The sequence below is a fragment of the Vulpes vulpes genome, chromosome 1, assembly GCF_048418805.1.
Source record: "Vulpes vulpes isolate BD-2025 chromosome 1, VulVul3, whole genome shotgun sequence".
Classification (NCBI taxonomy): domain Eukaryota; kingdom Metazoa; phylum Chordata; class Mammalia; order Carnivora; family Canidae; genus Vulpes; species Vulpes vulpes.
This window is the reverse complement of record NC_132780.1, coordinates 140,636,872-140,656,427: the sequence shown is the minus strand read 5'-3', so window position 1 is coordinate 140,656,427 and position 19,556 is coordinate 140,636,872. Positions and strand designations below refer to the sequence as shown.

At 47.3% G+C, this 19,556-nt stretch overlaps 3 protein-coding genes across 5 annotated transcripts in view; 2 read left to right on the top strand and 1 right to left on the bottom strand.

Moving 5' to 3' along the window:
• Positions 1 to 8,637, top strand: part of ZNF318 (zinc finger protein 318) — a 49,591-nt gene extending 40,954 nt beyond the window's left edge. Inside the window, exon 12 of one of the 2 annotated variants that reach the window (XR_011996258.1) lies at positions 2,932 to 8,637. The gene's annotated coding sequence lies outside the window, so the exon portion shown is untranslated. Of the gene's footprint in view, positions 1 to 2,914 lie in introns of both variants that reach the window. The other variant, XR_011996259.1, reaches the window with a different exon arrangement.
• CRIP3 (cysteine rich protein 3) lies at positions 8,627 to 12,148 on the top strand. Of its 2 annotated transcripts, XM_025990953.2 has the most exons (8): positions 8,627 to 9,461; positions 9,719 to 9,813; positions 10,232 to 10,289; positions 10,380 to 10,511; positions 11,192 to 11,263; positions 11,364 to 11,458; positions 11,559 to 11,616; positions 11,790 to 12,148. In XM_025990953.2, the coding sequence occupies exons 1-8, from the start codon at positions 9,419 to 9,421 to the stop codon at positions 11,849 to 11,851; spliced, it is 615 nt and encodes a 204-aa protein (XP_025846738.2). In that variant the 5' UTR covers positions 8,627 to 9,418; the 3' UTR covers positions 11,852 to 12,148. The 2 variants fall into 2 exon arrangements, with proteins under 2 accessions (XP_025846738.2, XP_072588564.1); XM_072732463.1 differs by lacking the exon at positions 11,559 to 11,616 and having other exon boundaries at positions 9,014 to 9,461; positions 11,790 to 11,934.
• Positions 12,149 to 12,883: 735 nt separating this feature from the next.
• SLC22A7 (solute carrier family 22 member 7) lies at positions 12,884 to 19,079 on the bottom strand. Its single transcript, XM_072732430.1, is given in 17 exon segments — positions 12,884 to 12,938; positions 13,359 to 13,432; positions 13,434 to 13,487; positions 13,489 to 13,564; positions 14,497 to 14,605; positions 14,751 to 14,831; positions 14,834 to 14,967; positions 15,661 to 15,770; positions 16,113 to 16,236; positions 16,523 to 16,569; positions 17,447 to 17,494; positions 17,496 to 17,566; positions 17,683 to 17,837; positions 17,972 to 18,024; positions 18,026 to 18,100; positions 18,697 to 18,887; positions 18,890 to 19,079. Coding segments are annotated over 17 exon segments (1,647 nt in total).
• Between the last annotated feature and the right edge of the window lie 477 nt (positions 19,080 to 19,556).

Sequence of the window (19,556 nt, the reverse complement as noted above, 5' to 3'; positions counted from 1 at the left end):
AACATTAAAAAAAAAAAACTGAACATTTTTGGGGGTTTCCTGGGTGGCTCAGTGGTTTAGTGCCTGCCTTCCACCCGGGGCATGATCCTGGAGTACCAGGATCAAGGTCCCACATCGGGCTCCCTGCATGGAGTCTGCTTCTCCCTCTGCCTGTGTCTCTGCTTCTCTCTCTCTTCATGTCTCTCAGGAATAAATAAATAAAATCTTTAAAAAATAAAAAATTCAAAAAATAAAACAACATTTTGAATATTACAGTGTGTCAATCTGGGAATCAGATCCCCCTCCCAGGGTTTGCTGTTCTTGATTATTGAAGGCTGTTGTCATCCATTTGTTTATTGACTTTTCCAAACTGTTTTTGCTAAGACTGCATTTCTTGTTCTGTGTAATTACCGAAACTCTGTTCCATTATCTCAGCAATCAGTCAGTGACCTGACAGAGATTTCCTTAAATGACTAGAGTAAAAACACCACCACCACCTCTCCACATTTTTGTAGCTTGGCTCTGAGCTGGTGTACTACTTCAGTGCTAAACCAATTTGCCTGAAACTCTGCCTTAGTCTTCACCTCTGGATTGCATGGAGTCTGAAAATCAGCCAAAGCTGCAAGCCTAGGGTCCTCTCAGGTCTTCTCTGAACATACATCTATCCCTGGGCATGTACTCTATATGCTGTATTTCCCCAATCACTCAGTAACTCTTCAGAGTCCTTATTTCCCCATGTAAGCTTCCTTCTCAGTCTCCTACTTGTCAGGCTTTTAGATCCATCTGCTGCTTGTTCCATTCTCTGTCTCTTGCCCTAGGCAGCCACCAGTAGTCTAAGTTTTTAAATACTTTGAACAGATGCTGCTTGGAAAGTTGCTCTAAGCTGAGGGGGCAAAACAAAGGTCAGATTCAGCATGGGTCCCTCAGGGAACCACCAGACAGGGCAGAGTGACAGCCAGTCTTTTGATAATAAGGGTGCATCTATCCTCCCCTGGTACTAGCAAGTCACACCAGGAATGTGGACTGATGTCCCACAGCCACCACCGAACCGAGGAATGGGGGATGGTAGACAGGTAAACAAAAATGCTACAACGTTTTGTTACTGAAATTTAACAGCTGCTTTTTTTCATTAAGCACAGCACTGGTTGGACTCCACTCTAAATTTTTTTAGATTCCAGAATTCTAAAAAAGTTGCTTCTGTCAGTTTTTGCCAGCATAATGCTAGCTTCAGTGGAGGACTGGTTCTTGTAACTCTCTACTCTGCCATTTCTATGATATCACAATATTATTTAACTTTTTGAGGAACCATCAAACTGTTTTCCTTTTTTTTTTTCATCAAACTGTTTTCCTTTTTTTTTTTTCATCAAACTGTTTTCCATAGCAACTGCACCATTTTACCCTCCCACCAGAAATGTGAGTTTCATTTTCTCCACATCTTTTCCAACACTTGTTAGTTTTGGTTTTTCTTTTTTGATGATCACCATCCTAGTGGATGTAAAATGGTATGTCCTTACGGTTTTGTTCTTTTTAATTTTTTTATTATTATTTATTTATGATAGTCATACAGAGAGAGAGAGAGGCAGAGACAAGGCAGAGATACAGGCAGAGGGAGAAGCAGACTCCATGCACTGGGAGCCCGACGTGGGATTCGATCCCGGGTCTCCAGGATCGCGCCCTGGGCCAAAGGCAGGCGCCAAACCGCTGCACCACCCAGGGATCCCCGTCCTTACAGTTTTGATTTACACTTCCTTAATAACTAATGATGTCAAGCATTTTTTTAATGTGATTATTGCCCATTTGTATATCTTCTTTGGAAAAGCATCCAAAATTTATGCCCACTATTTTTTATGCCCACTATTTAATTGGATAACTTATCTAAGATCCATTTTTTTATACGTGTCATTTTCTACTTTTTTTTTCTTACACGGTTATCCTAAAAGTCATGCATTAAGAAAATAAATACAGGGCAGCCCCGTGGCTCAGCGGTTTAGCGCCCCCTGCAGCCCAGGGCATGATCCTGGAGACCCGGGATTGAGTCCTCCATCCAGCTCCCTGCATGGAGCCTGCTTCTCCCTCTGCCTGTGTCTCTGCCTGTCTCTCTGTGTCTCTCATGAATAAATAAATTAATTAATTAAAAAAAAAGAAACTAAATATATAGCTATTTAAGCTATTTACAGTGTCAGAACTTTACACAACATGATGTGATTCTTACATACAAGAAGCAGCACAAGAACTGTATAAAAAGATGCATGTTGTATTAATTAGGACTCTTGGTTGTAACAGAAACCTAACTCAATCAAACTTAATAAAAAATGGATAGGGGATAATTTATTACTTGACAGTGGGAAACTGGGGCAGAGTTGGATCCAGGAGGTCAGAGATGTCATTAGGACCCTTCTTTTCCTTTTCTCTCAGTTTTAGTTGACCTGGTTTTCTCTTTACTAAGAGGCAAGATAACCTCTACAGTCTCAAGCTGCTGTGGTCCTTACAAGGTTTCTGTCTAGAAAATGAAAGTATATTTTTCCTAATAATACCAAGAAGTCTCATGGAAAAGCCTCAGGGAAGATGAATAGTGTGACTTGGGCCACACTCCTTCCCCTGTACAATTACTATGGCCAGCTGGATGAAGTACTCAGACCAGGCACTGGTCAGAAGCTCACCATGGAAGGCAGGGTCTACCCTTACTGAACAATCTAGACTAAGTTGAACTAATGTGGAATGGGGGAGATGAGGTTCTTCAGAGGAAATCCTTCTAAATAGAAAATAAAATTTCTCCTATTGAGCTGCAAAGATTCAGTGCCACTTTGGTTTTTGTAGCCCTTCTCTTTGTCACTTTTTATCACAAGATGTATGCTCAAGTTCTTTACCCACAAGATGCTGCCCTGTTTTTGGTGAGGAGGGTGATAATAAGAGATTATGAATAAAAATGTTATAGCTCTGCCTGTTCCAAAGCCTCAGAGAAGAAGAGAAAAAGCCCAGTTATTTTGGAGTTGGGAAGAGCCTGGAACTTGACTATTGATTCTGTGACTTTGAGTTTCATAGAGGAACTGAGAAACTTCTCTATAAAAAGGTAAGCTTTCGCATTTTTCTGAATTCATAAGAAACCTTTATTTTCCTTAACATAGTCTCATGACCTGGAAGAACTGTTCTTATATATTGTAAAAAATGAGATGAGGAAGTTGCCAATAGTTCACATCACAGAGCATTGTCACCATCTGTCAGATCTATAAACAAGCTGACCACCATGTTTCACTCCTCTTATTTTTTCTTAGTTTCCAGCATGTGGATACATTTTTCATGCTGAAGATTATTTGGATATAGTTATTTTTATATATTTTTAGATGAAATACACATTTCCAAGTGATATTTGAGAAACCAAACCCATCTATCTTTGTATGAAAAACCACCACTTAAAGCTGTTGTTGATTTCTTCATGAGCATAAGTTGAGGGTAATCATGGTGAAGGATCAGAGGGTCATTTCTTACAGTTTTGATTGTGAATTTGCCCAGCTGATGCCACTGAATCATAAAATGTAGCCCAATCAATAACCTCAAGCAGGTAACCATAAGTAGCTATGTACAGAATGTTATATACAGAATGCTCTCAACAGGTGCATGTAATGGTAGCAAGTAGATGCTAGAAAACAAGGGAGAAGGTCAGACTTGCTAGTGTGTTTGAGAAAACATTTCAATCTGTTTTTATTTTGTGTGCATGTTTCTATTTTTATTTTTTTAAGTAACATAACTGGCAGAAAGTAGAGCTTTCTAGTTAGAGGAGGATATTCAGAAGATGGAATGAGAAAGCACACACGTTATGTGTAATAAAGGTTAAATAACACAGTGATCAAGAGGTAAGACTAATTTTTCATTAACATACCAAAACTGAGTGAAACTTCTCAAGAATCATCTTTAGAAACAAATTTTTTGATAATGGCTTAAAAGTCATAAGCATATGCCCATAGGCTTGAATAAGTCTACAAAGATATAAAGTAAGTGGACTTTATAGTTGTAATCAAAACTCACTGCAGTGCTAATTTGACACATTATAGCAGTCATATTTGTAAGGTGCTTTACAGTTTATATAACACTTTCCCACATTCTCTCATTTGCCATATATTTAATGATAGACATAATTGTGCTACAAGCTAATTAAGCTTAATTAGTAAGTTCTTGTGAATGACTGCAATTAGTGGGAATGGTTTGCTGCCAAAGCAGATTTTCAGTTCTTTTTATTTTATTAGTTATTTAGCATTTATAATCAGGATTGGTTTAAATCATATTCCAGTTTGCCTTATATACAGTGATCCTCATGGATATGAAGAAAAAACTCCCAAGTTCTTAGGCACCTAAGCTTCCCTTGCTCTAGGGCTTTTGTTGTAACAAAACTTTCAACTCCTACCCAGTCCCCTCCTAACTCCACATCTCCTGACTAGCCCTCATCTCCTCACATTTGAGGGAGACTTGTATATAACATTTAACATTCTTTCACCAATAAATATGTGTTGAGCACTGTATCAGAGATTAAGCAAGGCATTGGAAACATACACAGTGTTTGGCAAAGCATTCCTGGTCCCTGGCCTCATGGAGCTCACAGACTAATGGGATAGGCAAAGCCTAGATTCAGTGGGTGGTGGGGGGTAGTGGGGTGGGCAGGAAGTTGACCTATTTTACTCTCCCACTAAGCTACAGTGTAGCTTTTATCATGAGTCTCCATTTGCCTTTTTCCCCCCTCATTTTGAGCTCTCAAGTAGGGAAAACACAGTTGTCATTGATTATACCCCATTGGCCCTCCAGCACAGGATGCTATAGGAGAGAGTGACTGGGTCCAGTACCCTGGGACTGAGTAGGGGAGAGGGATGTGAAATTAGGCAGGAATTAGTGAGATGAAGATATTGAGGAAGTAAGTTCCCAGAAAGAGGATCGATAGCATTTGCAAAGGTCCTGAGGCAGGAAAGGATTTGGCAGGTTTAAGCAGCTCATTTAGTGTGGTTGGAGGGAGAAACAGGAGAAATGGCTAGAACTGGAAAGGTGGAGGGCCTTAAGGTCAAGTTAAAAACTTGACCCTGAGGGCACTAAGAAGCCATGGAAAAGTTTTAATGACATTCCCCTGTTTCTTGCCACCCATTATTTACCTGGAGAGGTCCTCTTACCTTTAGGTACAGAGGTGCTGTGCAGACAAGTATAGTATGGTTTCAGACTGAAACACATGGGCAGCTTAGCAGAAACTATACTTAGGAGCAGGGAGTGGAAAGAGTATGAGCTTGAGAGACTTGGATCTGTATGATTTGAACAAATCTCTTAACCTCTCCAAGCCACTTTCCTATTATGCACAATTGTTAATGTAGCATTTAAACACCTCCAGATTGTTGTAGGATCAGAAATAACAAGTTCTGTGCCTCTGACTGGTACTCCATAGGTGGTTGCTGTCACTATTTTAACAGTGTTCTCTTGCTAACACAAATTTGAAACTCTTCTTTGGGAATGGAATCGCAGAATCACATACTGCCAAACTGTGAGGAAACCTCAAAGATCTGTCTGTGTATGATGTTTGCATCCCTTCTGCAACACTGCTGATCAGTTGGTTTGTTGTCCAGTGTAATTTATCACATCCAGAGATAGGAATCTCACTACTATCTGAAGCAGCCCACGTTTGGGCTCTGTAAGAAGGTTCCTTTCTTGAACAATCCCAGTCTGCTTCTCTGTGACCTCTATTCAGGGGTCTCAGCAGTGCCTCCCAATGCCTCATCTATGTGAGAGCCCTCAAGTGTTTGCTGCCATTATCTTCACCACCACTCACCTCAAGTTGAAAAGCTTGTTTCTTTGGCTTCAACAATAAAAGGGTCAATTCATCAGAAACTACAACAGTCCAAAAACATAAATGTACCTAACAACAGAACTTAAAAACATGAAGTAAAAAGTGTTAGTGACAGATGTTAATAAAAATAGGGGCACCCAGCTGGCTCAGTCAGTGGAACATGTGACTCTTGATCTCACGGTTGTGAGTTTGAGCCCCACGCTGGGCATAGAGATTACCTAAAAATAAAAGTCTTTAAGAATAATAATAATAATAACTATCATTCACTGTGCACCCACACTATACTTGGTGCTATTATACACGGATACATCTCAATCAGTCCTGTCAGTTGAAAAAAAGCCTACAAGTAACTAAGCATAACACAATTATACAGATACTGTGACAGGTCTGTGCAGGAAAAAAGGGGGTATTGGTGGGGCACCAACGGAACAATCATCTTTTTATGAAAGAGGGACCTGCCTCTTAGATGACACAAACTCTACCCTGACAACTGGTCAGGTAATACCTGCACTCAACTGGACTTAGCCATTTGTGGTATTTGTTAAAATATCACTGTAGAGGCTTTAGTCACACAAAATATTCAAAACAGCCACTGTCAGTAACTACAAGTGCATTCCTACAAGAAGTGTTCATTTTCTCTGTTAGCATTCATTACAAAGCTTTTTTTTAGAGACAGAATAACAGAAGCCAGGTAAGGAAGAAGAGTAGAATACTGTGATTTGCTGTACTTGGAAATGGATGGCCAATATTTGGAAAGGAGGAGGCTTAACTAGTCTTTTTAAAGCACTGAAATAGAAGAGACAAGGCATACTGTGTTTGTCATGGCCATACAATACAGGAAGGCCACAGAAAACGGGAGCAGTAAAGCACTTGCCCCACTGACTTAATGCAAGTTGGGTGAAAGCATCATGATGCTCACACTCCAATGCATGTTTCTTTGTGTGGGGCTCTGTGCTGGTGCAACGGTAAAAATGACCTCTCTAGGAGGCTGAGGTATGTGTCCAAGGTGATCCAACACAGAAAGCTACAGAGCCTTGGGAAAGGATTGATGTGCTCCAGAAAATTCTAAGGATAGTTCCTTGGGCAAATGAAGCTAACCTTCCTAAAGGAGAATAAATACAATACCTATGAATAACTACAATGAAGTCTTCCCAACCTCCTGAAATGGGACCTTCTCCATAAGAACCATAGAGAGCAAAAAACAGTGAACCTCAAGCTGTCTGATTTAAGAAGAAACAAATGAGAGAGGCAGGAACATGAGTAAAATATCAGGGGAGACTAAGACTAATATTTTCCAAGTTTGTTAAAGAAGAAGCCCATCAAGAAACAGTTATAAAACTAAGGATCTTGAAATAGTTCCCAAAACAAGAAATGAATAATAAGAAAGTATAGAAAAGTTTATTTCATGGTGTGCAGCCTTCCACCTTTAGAAGTCAACAAGGAGGATAAAACAAGTGTTATAAGGAAAAAGTACTGTTGGAGACAAGTGAGGAAACAGGAATGTTGAGTGAAAATTAATAGACACCAGTCCTATCCCATTACCCACTGAGGGAACTGAAGTCCGAGAGGGTCTCAGACTCCTGAGACACAAATAGGACTCCTTTCACTGAGCAGAACACAGCACCACAGATGAAGGCTAAGTTAGCACATCTGCCCCCTTGAGCTGTTTCTGAGCTGACTTACCAAAGGGGAACTTACTCCAGAAAACTCTTCATTTCACCACCTAATATTTCGAGGGATTGTTTTCTCCGCTGGGGCACTGGCGCACAGTAATCAGCTCTCTCTCCTGCCCCTCATTTCCTGAGCTACCTTTAAAAAAAATAAAAAAGTTCTCTTCAGGCATTATTACTATTACTATTATTTTTATTATTAGGAAATTATTCATATATAAAGTTCACCCTTCTAAGTTATACAATTTGTTGATTTGTAGTATATTGGTGTGGTTGTGCAACTATCACCACTATCTAATTCCAGACCATTTTTATCTCCCCATAAAGAGACCTCATACCCCATTAGCAGATATGCCTAATTGCCCCTCCTTCAAACCCCCAGAAACCACTAATCCACTTTTCTGTCTTTATGGATTTCCCTATTCTGGACATTTCATGTAAATGGAATCATACAATATGTGGTATTATGTGTCTGGCTTCTTTCATTTAGCATGTTTTTTTGGCTCATCTATGTTGTAGCGTGCATCAGTACTTCATTGTTTTTATGACTGAATTCTGTTCTACCACAGATAGGCCACACTGTTCATCCATTTATCAGTTGATGGAGTTTTCGCTGGAGTGAACACCAGTACTATGAACGTTCATGTACAAGTTTTTGTGTGGACATATGTTTTCATTTCTCTTGGGTATATGCCTAGGAATGTGATTGCTAGATCATATGGTAACTCTCTTTAATAAATATTTTGAGGAATTACCAGAATGCTTTTGCAGGTGGCTGCACTATTTTACATTCTGATCAACAACACATCCTTCCTAACACTTGTTATTACTCATTTTTTAAAATTATAGCCATTCTAATAGGTCTAAAATGTATCTCATTGTGATCCTGATTTTCCTTTCTCTAATGACAAATGTTGAGCATCTTTTCATATGATTATTGGCCATTTGTATGTCTTCTTTAGAAAAATGTTTATTCAAATTCTTTGCCTGTTTTTAAATTGGGTTGTCTTTTTATTGTTGAGCTGTCACTCCTTTATATATTTTGATTATTAGGTCCTTATCAAATACTATGTTTGCAAATATTTTCTCCCATTCTCTGTGGGTTTTCTTGAAGTGTCCTTTGAAGCACTGCTGAGCTACTTTTGACAAATATTAAAACACCTTAAAACTAAATTAGGAATATGTAATTGCTGTCTGAATTATGCGTTTAAATTTATTTTTTATGCGTTTAAATTTAATAAGCATTGTAATTTCATAAGAAAACCATTGTATCCAGCCCACCTTTTGAGGCTTCCAAAGAGTCTTGAGTTCATTATGGGATCCATCATAATGATAGGTATCGCCTTTATAGCAGTTATGTGCCAAGCACTGTTTGGGCACTTTGCATTTATTACTCAGTTCCCACAACAATCCTGTGAGGTAGAGATTAATCATCATACTCACTGTACAAATGGGTGCAGAGGGAGGTTAAGTAATTCGCCTGAAGCCAGAGAGTAAGTGGCAGAGATGCTCTCCAGATTCCTTTGCTCTTAACCATCTGTGAGACTGTCAAGGCAGAATTAAGCCTTTTCAAAAAATGCCTGACCCCTCGCTTTGAGGGAATTACAAGTGTTTCTTGACGTCTGCACTCTGGACACTTTTCCTCTCCGTACCAAGCCAGAATCTAGTGCCATCCTTACAGGTGTCTTCATTGCTCTCTTCCTTTCCCGTCTGGCTTTAAGCTCCTCTCTCATCTACACGGGTCAGAGGCTTTAGATTTTGGAAAGAACTGCGAAGTCGCCTTCCTCTCCCAGGAGTTCTAAATTTCTGACAGCCAATAGGCGCGGAGGAGCTGCAGAATTCAGCCCAATGAGGCTCACAGCGGAGCTATGGGTGGAGCCAGCGAAGGGGGCGGGAACCGAGCCCACCTCGGTGCTGCCTACTGTGTGTGGCGCCGGCTGCCCTGTGCAGAGCCATGAGCTGGACCTGCCCGCGTTGCCAGCAACCCGTTTTCTTCGGTGAGGCCCGGGCTGAGGAGGGGGAGATGGGATGAGTGTGAGCCGGGGTGCTCCCTGAGGACACGAGAAACTGGCGACGGTGTGATCTCAGACCCCCTTTCCACCTCTGGGGCCCAGGGCGCTGGGGCCGGTTGGAGTTGACCTCTCCGGGATACTCCCCATCGTCTCTAGGAGGCAGGCGGGGCTGAGGAGGGAAAAGGGGGCGCCCACTGCTTGGCCTGGCTTCCCACAGCCCGGTTCCACCTTGTTCCCCACAGCGGAGAAGGTGAGCTCCCTGGGCAAGAACTGGCACCGCTTCTGCCTGAAATGTGAGCGCTGCCACAGCATCCTGTCCCCAGGAGGGCATGCAGAGGTGAGGCCTGGCCAGGGCACACAGCCCTATGTCTGTCATTATTCCCTAAGTACTAGCCCTCAGTTTCTGCTCAGGAGGCTCACCAAAGACAACCTCAGCAGTTAAATATCGAAATCACCTACCTGGAGAGCCCCACACCAGCCAGGATTTGGGATGCCAGACTTGTGCTGGTGGACCCCATGCTTTTTGTTGGGGAGGGGAGGGAAGCGGTGCTGTTTTCTGACCTGCTCTTGCCCTTTCTCCTGACCACAGTGGCAATTGTGACATGCCAGCTCACCCTCCACCCCTCCCAGCCCCACCAGCCCAAGCCAATGGACAGACACATCTGGTAGTCTGTCTTGAGGGAAGGCCTGTGGGACATAGGAGAGCCTCCCCTCCTTTGGCCCTGAGCAGCCCTCTTTCCTCTGCTTGTGCCTAGCACAACGGGAGGCCGTATTGCCACAAGCCATGCTATGGGGCTCTCTTCGGACCCAGGGGTAAGTACCACCCTAGAAGAGGCCAGAGGACAGCAGAACCCTTGTGACTGAGAGCTGGAGACAGGCTGACCACCCCTGTTTTCTCTGCAGGGGTGAACATTGGTGGTGTGGGTTCCTACCTCTACAACTCTCCCACTCTCACCCCGGCCAGTACCACTCCCCTCAGCCCCAGCAGTTTCAGCCCCCCCAGGCCCAGGACTGGCCTTCCCCAGGGCAAGAAAAGTAAGTGAAGTTGGGCCCCAGCTACTCCTCATCCTCAGGCTGGAACAGGGTAGGACCAGGTGGCAGTCTCCCACCTAGTCCTCTGCCTCACATTCCTACAACTTTGTGGCAAAGTCTTCCCTTTTTCATGGCCCTTTTTGGGGGTTCCCTCCTGTCAACTGCTGAGTTAAGAGGTAAATGGGGTAGGTGACATCACCCCCATTTTACAGGTGAGGAGACCAAGGTTTGGAGAGAGCCAGTGGCCTTGTGCAGACACAGCTAGTCAGAGGCAAAACTAGCCTGGAATTCAGGCCTCTCCCAGGCTAAGGTGTTCCTTCCTCCCATCCCCTAGAGTGGGCAGTGACACCATGCTCCCCAACACCTGACACCCATGCCCCGACCAGCTCGTGTATCAGCTCAGGTTTCCTGAGGATTGAGTTGCTGACAGGGTTGAGCAGGTGGGCATCTGAGCCCCTGGTAGGAGAAGGAAGTAGGGGGTCCCTTCTGTAGATAGGGAGGGGCAGGAAGTGGGGTCATAGAAGACTCAGCTCTGCCCAAGAAAGCAGACTCAAGGCCACCTGGGTGGGGGGCTCTGGGGTGAGCATGGCTTTTGGAAGAAGCCATGTGCAGGCTGGTGCTGGTGGGCCCTGCTTAGGCCTGGCCCCCACCTTAGCCCTAGCCAGGGTCTCTTCCCCTTAAAGGCCCTCTCCACATGAAGACATTCACTGGGGAGACTTCACTGTGCCCTGGCTGTGAGGAACCTGTCTATTTTGGTAAGTGACAATGGAAAGCTTGGGGAGGGGGCAAAGATGGTACAAAGCAGGTAGGTCTCCTTGCACTGCCCCTAGAATTACCAATTCTCTCCACCACCAGCTGAGAAGGTGATGTCTTTGGGCAGAAATTGGCACCGACCCTGTCTGAGGTGCCAGCGCTGCCGGAAGACCCTGACTGCTGGGAGTCATGCTGAGGTGAACAGGGCAGGGATGGGTGCTTATGTTGGAAGGAGGGAGGTTGGAGATGGGAAGAGAGAGCCAAGCTGAGATGGCTCTCTTTCTCTCTATGTCTCAGCATGACGGCGTCCCCTACTGCCACATCCCCTGCTACGGCTACCTCTTTGGCCCCAAAGGTGGGCAGCCCCACCCCAGACAGTGGGCCTAAAGTATGGAATGTGGGTCTGTGGGGATGTGTGGACAACTTCCCCTGTGGTCAAACATACCCCAGACCCCTCCCAATTCCCTTCATCCCTAGCCCAATACCCCCCAGCCACAAGGCCCTTGGTGATGGGGCTCTCTCCCTCAGGTGTGAACATTGGTGATGTGGGCTGCTACATCTATGACCCCGTGGAGATAAAATCCAAATGAGATGCTCACAGGAGAGGTCACTCTTAACTCAGGCCTCATATCATCCCCTCCATGGTCCAGTGGGAGCTACAGAATTCTCCAGTCCCACAGGGGAAGGTGGGCTTCGGGTAGACCAGGGAGTCTAGACTATGCTGATTCCTCCCTTTCCCATTCCTATCTGGCCGGGGGACACAGGCCACCACCTTTTAAAGAGTAGCCTCCTTGCCTTCCCAGTCCCTTTCCATAGCAAATTCTATAACTTCAAGGTATTTTAAAAATGTGTTTATTCTGGTTTCTCTAATAAAATGTTGGCTCCCATGCCTTCAACTCTTCTTTGGGCATGAGGCCTAAACAATGGTTTGGAGGATGGGAGGTATGGGGTGGGGGATGCATTACCCTGCAAAGTGCCTGGAAGGTAGAGAGCCAGCCCTGGGAACAAAGAGCTCTGTTATCCTGGTACCCTGGTCCTGGGCAGCACGCAGCATCACAGTGGACAGCATGCCCACCAGCCTGTTGGTGTCAGAAGTCATCATAAAGCAGTCCCTTCTTTAACATCATCTCTAGAAGAAACATATTATTCAGCATCTTGTTTGAGCATGACAACAGATAGATCCTGTGGTGAGGTCTGCTAAGAGGCTTCATTATCCATTTGAGAGATGAACAGACTGAAGCCCAGAGAGGGAAAGCCACATGCCCAAAGTCACACAGCAAATTAGTGGAAAAGTTGGGATCAAATCCCAGGGTCAGACTGGCTTCCTATCCAGGGCTCATTCCACAACTCACTGCTGCCCCAAATCCATGGGGCATCTTCATTTACAGAATTTTCCCAACCATGAAAAGGGTACCAGAATTATTCAGCAGCCCACTGCATTCTAGGAAATCACCTAGTTGCTGGAGACCAGATAGTCAAGGCTGAATAAGCACAGAGAGAGGGCATTGGTGGCAACCCCAGCCCTGGGGATGGGGCTTGATGCCCCTAGCCCCAGGCACAGGGCCTGCCATTTTGGTCTTCCAGCCCCTGCTGCAGAACTTCTGTGGAATCCCTGATACCATTCAATCCTGGACCTGCTTCATGGGCATCTCTTCCTTCTGAAGGCTGGATAGGGCACTAGGGAGGAAGGAGTCCTGAGCAATGGTGGGTTTTAGCCCATGGTCCTACCACCCGGGCCTGCCCTAACAGGGCTGGCCTACACCTCTTCCCAATTGCTGGTGTACAAACATGTACTCCCATGAGTGACTCCCACACATGCTTGTATACATCTCTGATTTATAGGCATACCTGAGTGTGCACACATCCACCTCTTCCTGGACAACCTTGGATATCCACGTACACACACACACGGACTCATGTATACTTTTACACATGCAGTTTACCTACCTCAGTCATACACCCATGCACTTGTGCACATAAGCACCAGATACACGATGTGCAGACACATCTCTAAATCCTACCTAAGGCATCAGGTACTTGAGCATTCGTTTTCACATGCATGTGCTCACACAGACACAAGCAGTTCTGTGCACATACCTCCTCTCCACGTCCTGGATGGTCTCTGGCAGCTGTACTTGCTTCGTCTCTGGTAGCAGGAGGGCAGTGCAGGCAAGCCAGCAGGGCAATCCCCCCATAAGTGAGCTTGGGCAGTGACAGCCATACTCCCAACTACTAAGGCCACCAGTGGGGCCAAAGAGCCCCACAGCTGGCACACCAGTGCAGTCAGCCCCATCCCTGTCTGTTCAGAGAGAGGATGGGGGGAAGGGTTGGTGTTCACATCTACTTAGGGTCATGCCTCACAGGGCTCCCATCCTGGGATGGCAAGTCCTGGTACCCTTTTTTCCCCAGATGACTTCTTTCAGGTTGTCCTCTCATCTGTCCAGCGACCCCCAAGGCAGCATTCACCAGAGGAGGGGACCCCCATTCTGACAGTACCAATCAGGTACTGCTGAAGGAAAAGAAATATCATCAGAAGGGGGCTGGGGAAAGGGTAATGTGGAAGGAGGAGGGCCAGCAGCTCCTAGGACCCTGCTGTGTTGGTAGAGGAGGGGCAAGGCTTTCTAAACACACCCAGCTGCCTACACGTCTTCTCCACACCTGCCAATAGTTAGCTGAAAGGGCACCAGGAAGCGCCTGGGTGGCTAAGTCAGTTGAATTTGGCCACTGGATTTTGTCTCAGGTCATGATCTGGGAGTGGTGGGATGAAGCCCCACCTCAGCTCTGTGGGAGTCTGCTTGAGATTTTCTCCCCTTTCCTCTCCCTCCCCATCTGCCCCTCTCCCCACTCGAGTACTCAGTACTCAGGCTCTCTTGCTCGCGCGCGCTCTCTCTCTCTCTCTCTTACTAAAATGAATAAAATCTCTAGAAGCCCCAGGCCTTAAGTCCAGAAACAACCCCTGGGCTTTGGTGAATGGGAAGGAAAGGGCGGATGGCGCTTTTTGTATTAAAAGAGATCCAGAAAAGAGTGACCTTGCTCAGGGTCACATAGTAAAGATAAAATGCTCTTCCTTGTCCCAGACTTAAGCACAGATGGCTCTGATTTGCTCTGTATTCGAGGTGTGTAAGGAATGGGTGGGAGGAACTGGGCTTCAGTGTGTGTGTAGGGTGTTGGTAAAAAGATGTTGACTACAAGCCCTCCCCCCAGGTGGATTGCCTGGGACGCAGGCTCCCCTCACCTGAGCACAGTAGGGTACAACTCCGACGTGAACAGGTAGGCAGTGGTGAAGGCAGTTTCAGAAAAACTTTTCCCTATCACCACCAAAGTGGTGCACCAGGCCCACATCTCTGGAGGAAAAAGGGGTTCAGGTAGTGAGCAGGCCTTGTGCGAGACCCAGAACTCCCAGAATGGGAGGTTCCCCTAGTGGAGGGCTTTGAGTAGGGGATGGAGGGGCTGTGCTCTTGGCCAGGAGGCGGGGCCTCTGAGTGGGGCTCCCGGTGGTCACCAGTAGACTACTGCCCAAGGCAAGGGTGGTGCCCAGCTGAATTGCTGCTTGCACTAGACATGTTCCACATGGCGCACCAACAAGTCGACCGACAGCTTGGAGGGCACCTCTACAGCCCCGAACAGCAGCTGCTTTTGGTACACGTCCAGCCCCAGCCTTGACACATCCAGGCTCAGGCCATAATAGGAGAAATTCACTCCAAACCTGAAGGGGGTCGCAATGCCACTCAGGGTCCTTCCTTTTCACCCCCCACTCCTTGTCCTCTCTTCTTAGCTTTGACCTCTTTTTTTTTTTTAAATTTTTTTTTAAATTTATTTATGATAGTCACACAAAGAGAGAGAGAGAGAGAGGCAGAGACACAGGCAGAGGGAGAAGCAGGCTCCATGCACCGGGAGCCCGATGTGGGATTCGATCCCGGGCCTCCAGGATCGTGCCCTGGGCCAAAGGCAGGCGCCAAACTGCTGCGCCACCCAGGGATCCCGAGCTTTGACCTTTTAGGGGGACCACCTCACCCACCTCCAGAGCCCATTGCCCACCATCTTCCCTGTCCCCATAACCACCCCCACCCCCCTGTGCAGCACGTGCCAATGGCCAAAGCATCTTTACCTAATCTTCACAGCAACCCTATTTTCCAAAAGAGGCTCTGGGGCTCAATATTAAGTGACCTATCCAAAGTCTCACAGTAAGAAAGCAGAGCCTGAATCTGAGCCCTGCTTCTGATGCCCATTCCATCTTGTGACCTTCCGGAATCCCATGCCCCTAAAGGCTGGTGGTCCTGCCCTATACAGTTATAGTTCACTTGTCTCTCCTCCTCTCACACTCAGCACCATCCTGAAGTCTGCCCCTCTGTCTCCCCAGTATCCACCCCACCAAGCCCAGGCCAGCCCCGCTCCTCACCACATCACTATGCAGCATAGTGAGATGTGTTGGAGCCGTGGGGTCCGGAGCAAGTCTAGGTACAACGGTCTTTGTACCACTAGCTCTCAAGTAATCACTTCGCTCAGGGTCTGGTGGGTTAGAAGGAGAGTTTGTGACATCAGAGTTGACTGTGGGCCTTAGCTAGGCACACTGATCTCTCTGGGTCTCTACTCCACTCCTTCAACAGCAGGGGTTGGGGATGCACTTGCAAACTGAGTAGGGTGGGCCCTGAGTTAAGGATGTGACCCACCAAAGCCAGGTAGGACATCCTGAAGAGTTCATAACTCTACTGGGGACCAGGAGCTTTTCCTACACACACAGTGGGTCCCAGGAAGAGGGTGCTTGACATAGGCCACACACACTCACATGCATACACACATGCACCCCCCACACACATGCACTTGCATGCACTCACATACATTCATCCTCACCTCCTGGCTCAGGCTGTCCTCACCCATGGGCCACCCATTCAGCCTGGAACAGTGGAGCAGGTACCTGTGGGCCTCCTCCACATGGCCCTGGGTCAGAAGCCAGTGTGCAGACTCTGGCACCCACCTGGGGGATAACAGGAGGCCCTTCAGGCAGAGCCCCACAGCCACATCCCTCTCCTGGGCATTCCACAGCCTATCAGCCTCCAGGCTCTTGCTCATGCAATCTCTCAACATGGAATGTGCTTTCCTTCCCAAACCCTCACCTGATGAACCTTTATTCATCCTTTAAGCCCCAACTTATTTTTTTTTTAATTTTTTTTTTCCTTTAAGCCCAACTTAAAAGTCACCTCCTACACATCCTTGCCCAGGCCTAGGTTCACCACAGCCTAGGATTGCCTTCTCTATTCAACCAGATTGATATCATTCCCAATACCTCAGGCCCCAGCATCAGCCACCCACCTCTCCCACAGGTGATGGGGGCATAGGATGAAGGAGAGACATACATACAGAAATCCCCAAGGGGCATCAAAAGTCAGTTTATTTTTGGGAAGCAATGAAATGCCTACCCTGCCTGGCTTCCTACCCTCTTGCTTGGGCTCCCCACCCCAATGCTAGTCCTGCCTCTCCATCCTTGTCTCTCTTGTCATTCCTTCGACCATCTCCATCCCTCTGAATCTACCTTTCAGTCCTGGTCTCTGTCACTTTCCCTATCTTTTTTTTTAAGGTTTTATTTATTAATAAGAGATACAGAGAGAGACACACACAGAGAGAGAGAGAGAGAGAGGCCAGAGACACAGGAAGAGGGAGAAGCAGGCTCCATGCAGGAAGCCCGACGTGGGACTCCATCCCAGGTCTCCAGGATCAGGCCCTGGGCTGAAGGAGGCGCTAAACCACTGAACCACCCGGGCTGCCCCTTCCTCTCTGTCTGATTCTGTCTTTGTCTCCCTACTGTTTCTATGTTCTCTATTTCTCTGCTTCTCATGTCCAATGTCATCTTCTTTGGTCGTTCACTCTCTCTTTTCTCATTTCTCAGTCACTGACTTTCTTTTCATCTCTCAAATATGAGGACATTTCTGTATTCAAACCTCAGCCTCTGATTATTTTTTTTTAATTTTTTTTTTATTTTTTATTTATTTATGATAGTCACAGAGAGAGAGAGAGAGGCAGAGACACAGGCGGAGGGAGAAGCAGGTTCCATGCACCGGGAGCCCGATGTGGGATTCGATCCTGGGTCTCCAGGATCGCGCCCTGGGCCAAAGGCAGGCGCCAAACCGCTGCGCCACCCAGGGATCCCTCAGCCTCTGATTAATTCTGTGTCTGGCTCCCTCCATCTACCAGTCCCGTATCAGGTACCTGACCAGTGCCAACAGCATCACGCATCACATCCCTTGTCCAGAAGATGCTGTCCAGGACACCTGCCTCAGTGCGGTGTCCCACGTCCAGCCATTCCATTTCTGGGCTCAGGGCGGGGGCCAGAGATAGTTAGCAAGGACCAGATGGATTCAGTCTCACCCCTGACAACTGCCTCCCTCCAGGCTTCTAGGCCCTGCCCGTCCTTTACCTGTCTCACCCAGTAGCATCACGATGATGGTGAAGCCAGCCAGAGCCATGCCAGTGACGCTGCAGGTGATGACAAACATGATGTAGTTGACCAAGGCTGTAGATGCCAGGCCTAGCACCAGGGAACTCATGTAGGCCACCAGCAACAGACAGTGCTGCCCAAACCTGTACAGGGGTCATGCAGGGTCAGCTCCCTATAGAAGGGAGCCCCACGACAGAGGTAGATTAAGCCCAGAACCCAACTAGTGGTAGAGGGTTCCCCATCCCTCTCCCTTGCTGGCACCCCCACTGCACCCCACCCATCAGACAGGTATCCAAAGGCCACGGCCCCCACCAGCACACAAGCAAAAAAAGAAAGTGGAAGTGGCTTTGTTCAGGTCTTTCTGCTTGCACACGAGGTCCCACTGCAGGAATAAACAGAGAGGGGCCTCCCATCAGCACAGGCCCTTTCCAGCTAGCACCAACCATTCCTCTGCAGACTCTGGAGCCTTCTGAAGTCAACGGTCCCATCCTGGTACCTCCAATGTCAGACCCTCATCTATTCATCCCAACTTGGGTAAGACACTTTGCCCCTCCCCAATCCTGCAGCTTCAGCTTCTTCCTTGACTTTGACAATGGGTCTGCTCCTCTCCAGATTCTGCCCCCATCTGCATTCACTTCTAGATGGATTATATAAATTCCAGACCTAGGGCCAAAAAGAAGAGAAAGAAGGAGACCTATATTGTTTCTCCTCCTACTACTGTAGAAGCACCCTTCACTACTCTCTCCCCAGCTCCCTGGAACTGTCTTGGCCCTTATCTGCCTTAATCACCTCCCAATTGATAATAGCAGCTCCCATGTATGGGCTCCTTACTACAAGTCAGGAACTAGGCTCAGTGCTTTAAATTCATAGATCTCATCTACAGATAGGTAAACTGAGACTGGGGAAAGTAAGGTAATATGTGTCTAATGCCCACATAGTAATCACCCAAGGCAGTGGCAGGCTCATCCCACTCACGTGTCCCCCAGCCTCCCCCTCAGGCACCTCTGTTGCAATGGTGGAGAACTCCAAGCAGTCATACTCCTAGACCTGAGGGCAGGGCCCTGTGGAAGGCTCACCCTCCAGCTGCCCAGGGCTCTGACCCACTCCCCAAAACATGGTGTTGGGGAGGGCCTGGGAGTGGGTGAAGCAGAGGCAGGAGCTGAGGGTGCCATCAGGCTCCTAGGGCAGGTGGGCCATGCATCCTGGTGGCTGAAGTTGGCAGGGGCACCAGGCAGGGCACAGTGGTGGGCAGGTACAGCAGCCAGGAAGATAGGCAGGAGGAAGTGCATGGGCAGCAGCACTCGGGGCAAGACCATCAGGGCCACGTTCCACAGTTGGAAGGGCCCAAAGCCGTCCACCTGGTCCAGTAGCTCCTCGAATCTCATGCCACCCACCCACCAACAATTCTCAGTGTCAGTTTCCTCTGTAGTGCTTATTGCAGCACAGCCGATCCATTGCTTGGACCCTTGGACTCTGGAGGTAGGAGCAGTTAACTGAGGAGCAGAGAGCCTGCAGTCAGAATCCAGCCCTCAGGCTTAACTAAGCCAGGACTGGGCCCTCCCTGGCCATCAGGTCTTCAGGGATCCCTGCCTGTTTGGCTCAGAGCCTGGGGATAGGGCTGCCATCTATTCAGAGGTCATGACTCTGTGGCTCTGGGACTTAGATACAGTGCTCAGGGACCAAGTGGGGTAGCCTTGGGTTGCCATGATGGGGTAGCTGGGTGTGCAGGAAGTGCTCCCCTAGCCCCTCGATCAACAAAGCTCCAGGAGTCCCTAAGAGGAGGAGCCCTCTGAGAGAGGAGGGCATGAGACAACTCTTCCTGGCATGCCCTTTGTCTTATTAAGATTTAGGTCAGCCTTTCC

Excerpts from the sequence above, each read along its gene's own strand:
- CRIP3 (XM_025990953.2), top strand. The coding sequence starts at position 9,419 with ATGAGCTGGACCTGCCCGCGTTGCCAGCAACCCGTTTTCTTCG. Across the intron at positions 9,462-9,718 it reads CCAGCAACCCGTTTTCTTCG|CGGAGAAGGTGAGCTCCCTG; the intron begins GTGAGGCCCGGG and ends TGTTCCCCACAG. Across the intron at positions 11,264-11,363 it reads TGAGGAACCTGTCTATTTTG|CTGAGAAGGTGATGTCTTTG; the intron begins GTAAGTGACAAT and ends CTCCACCACCAG.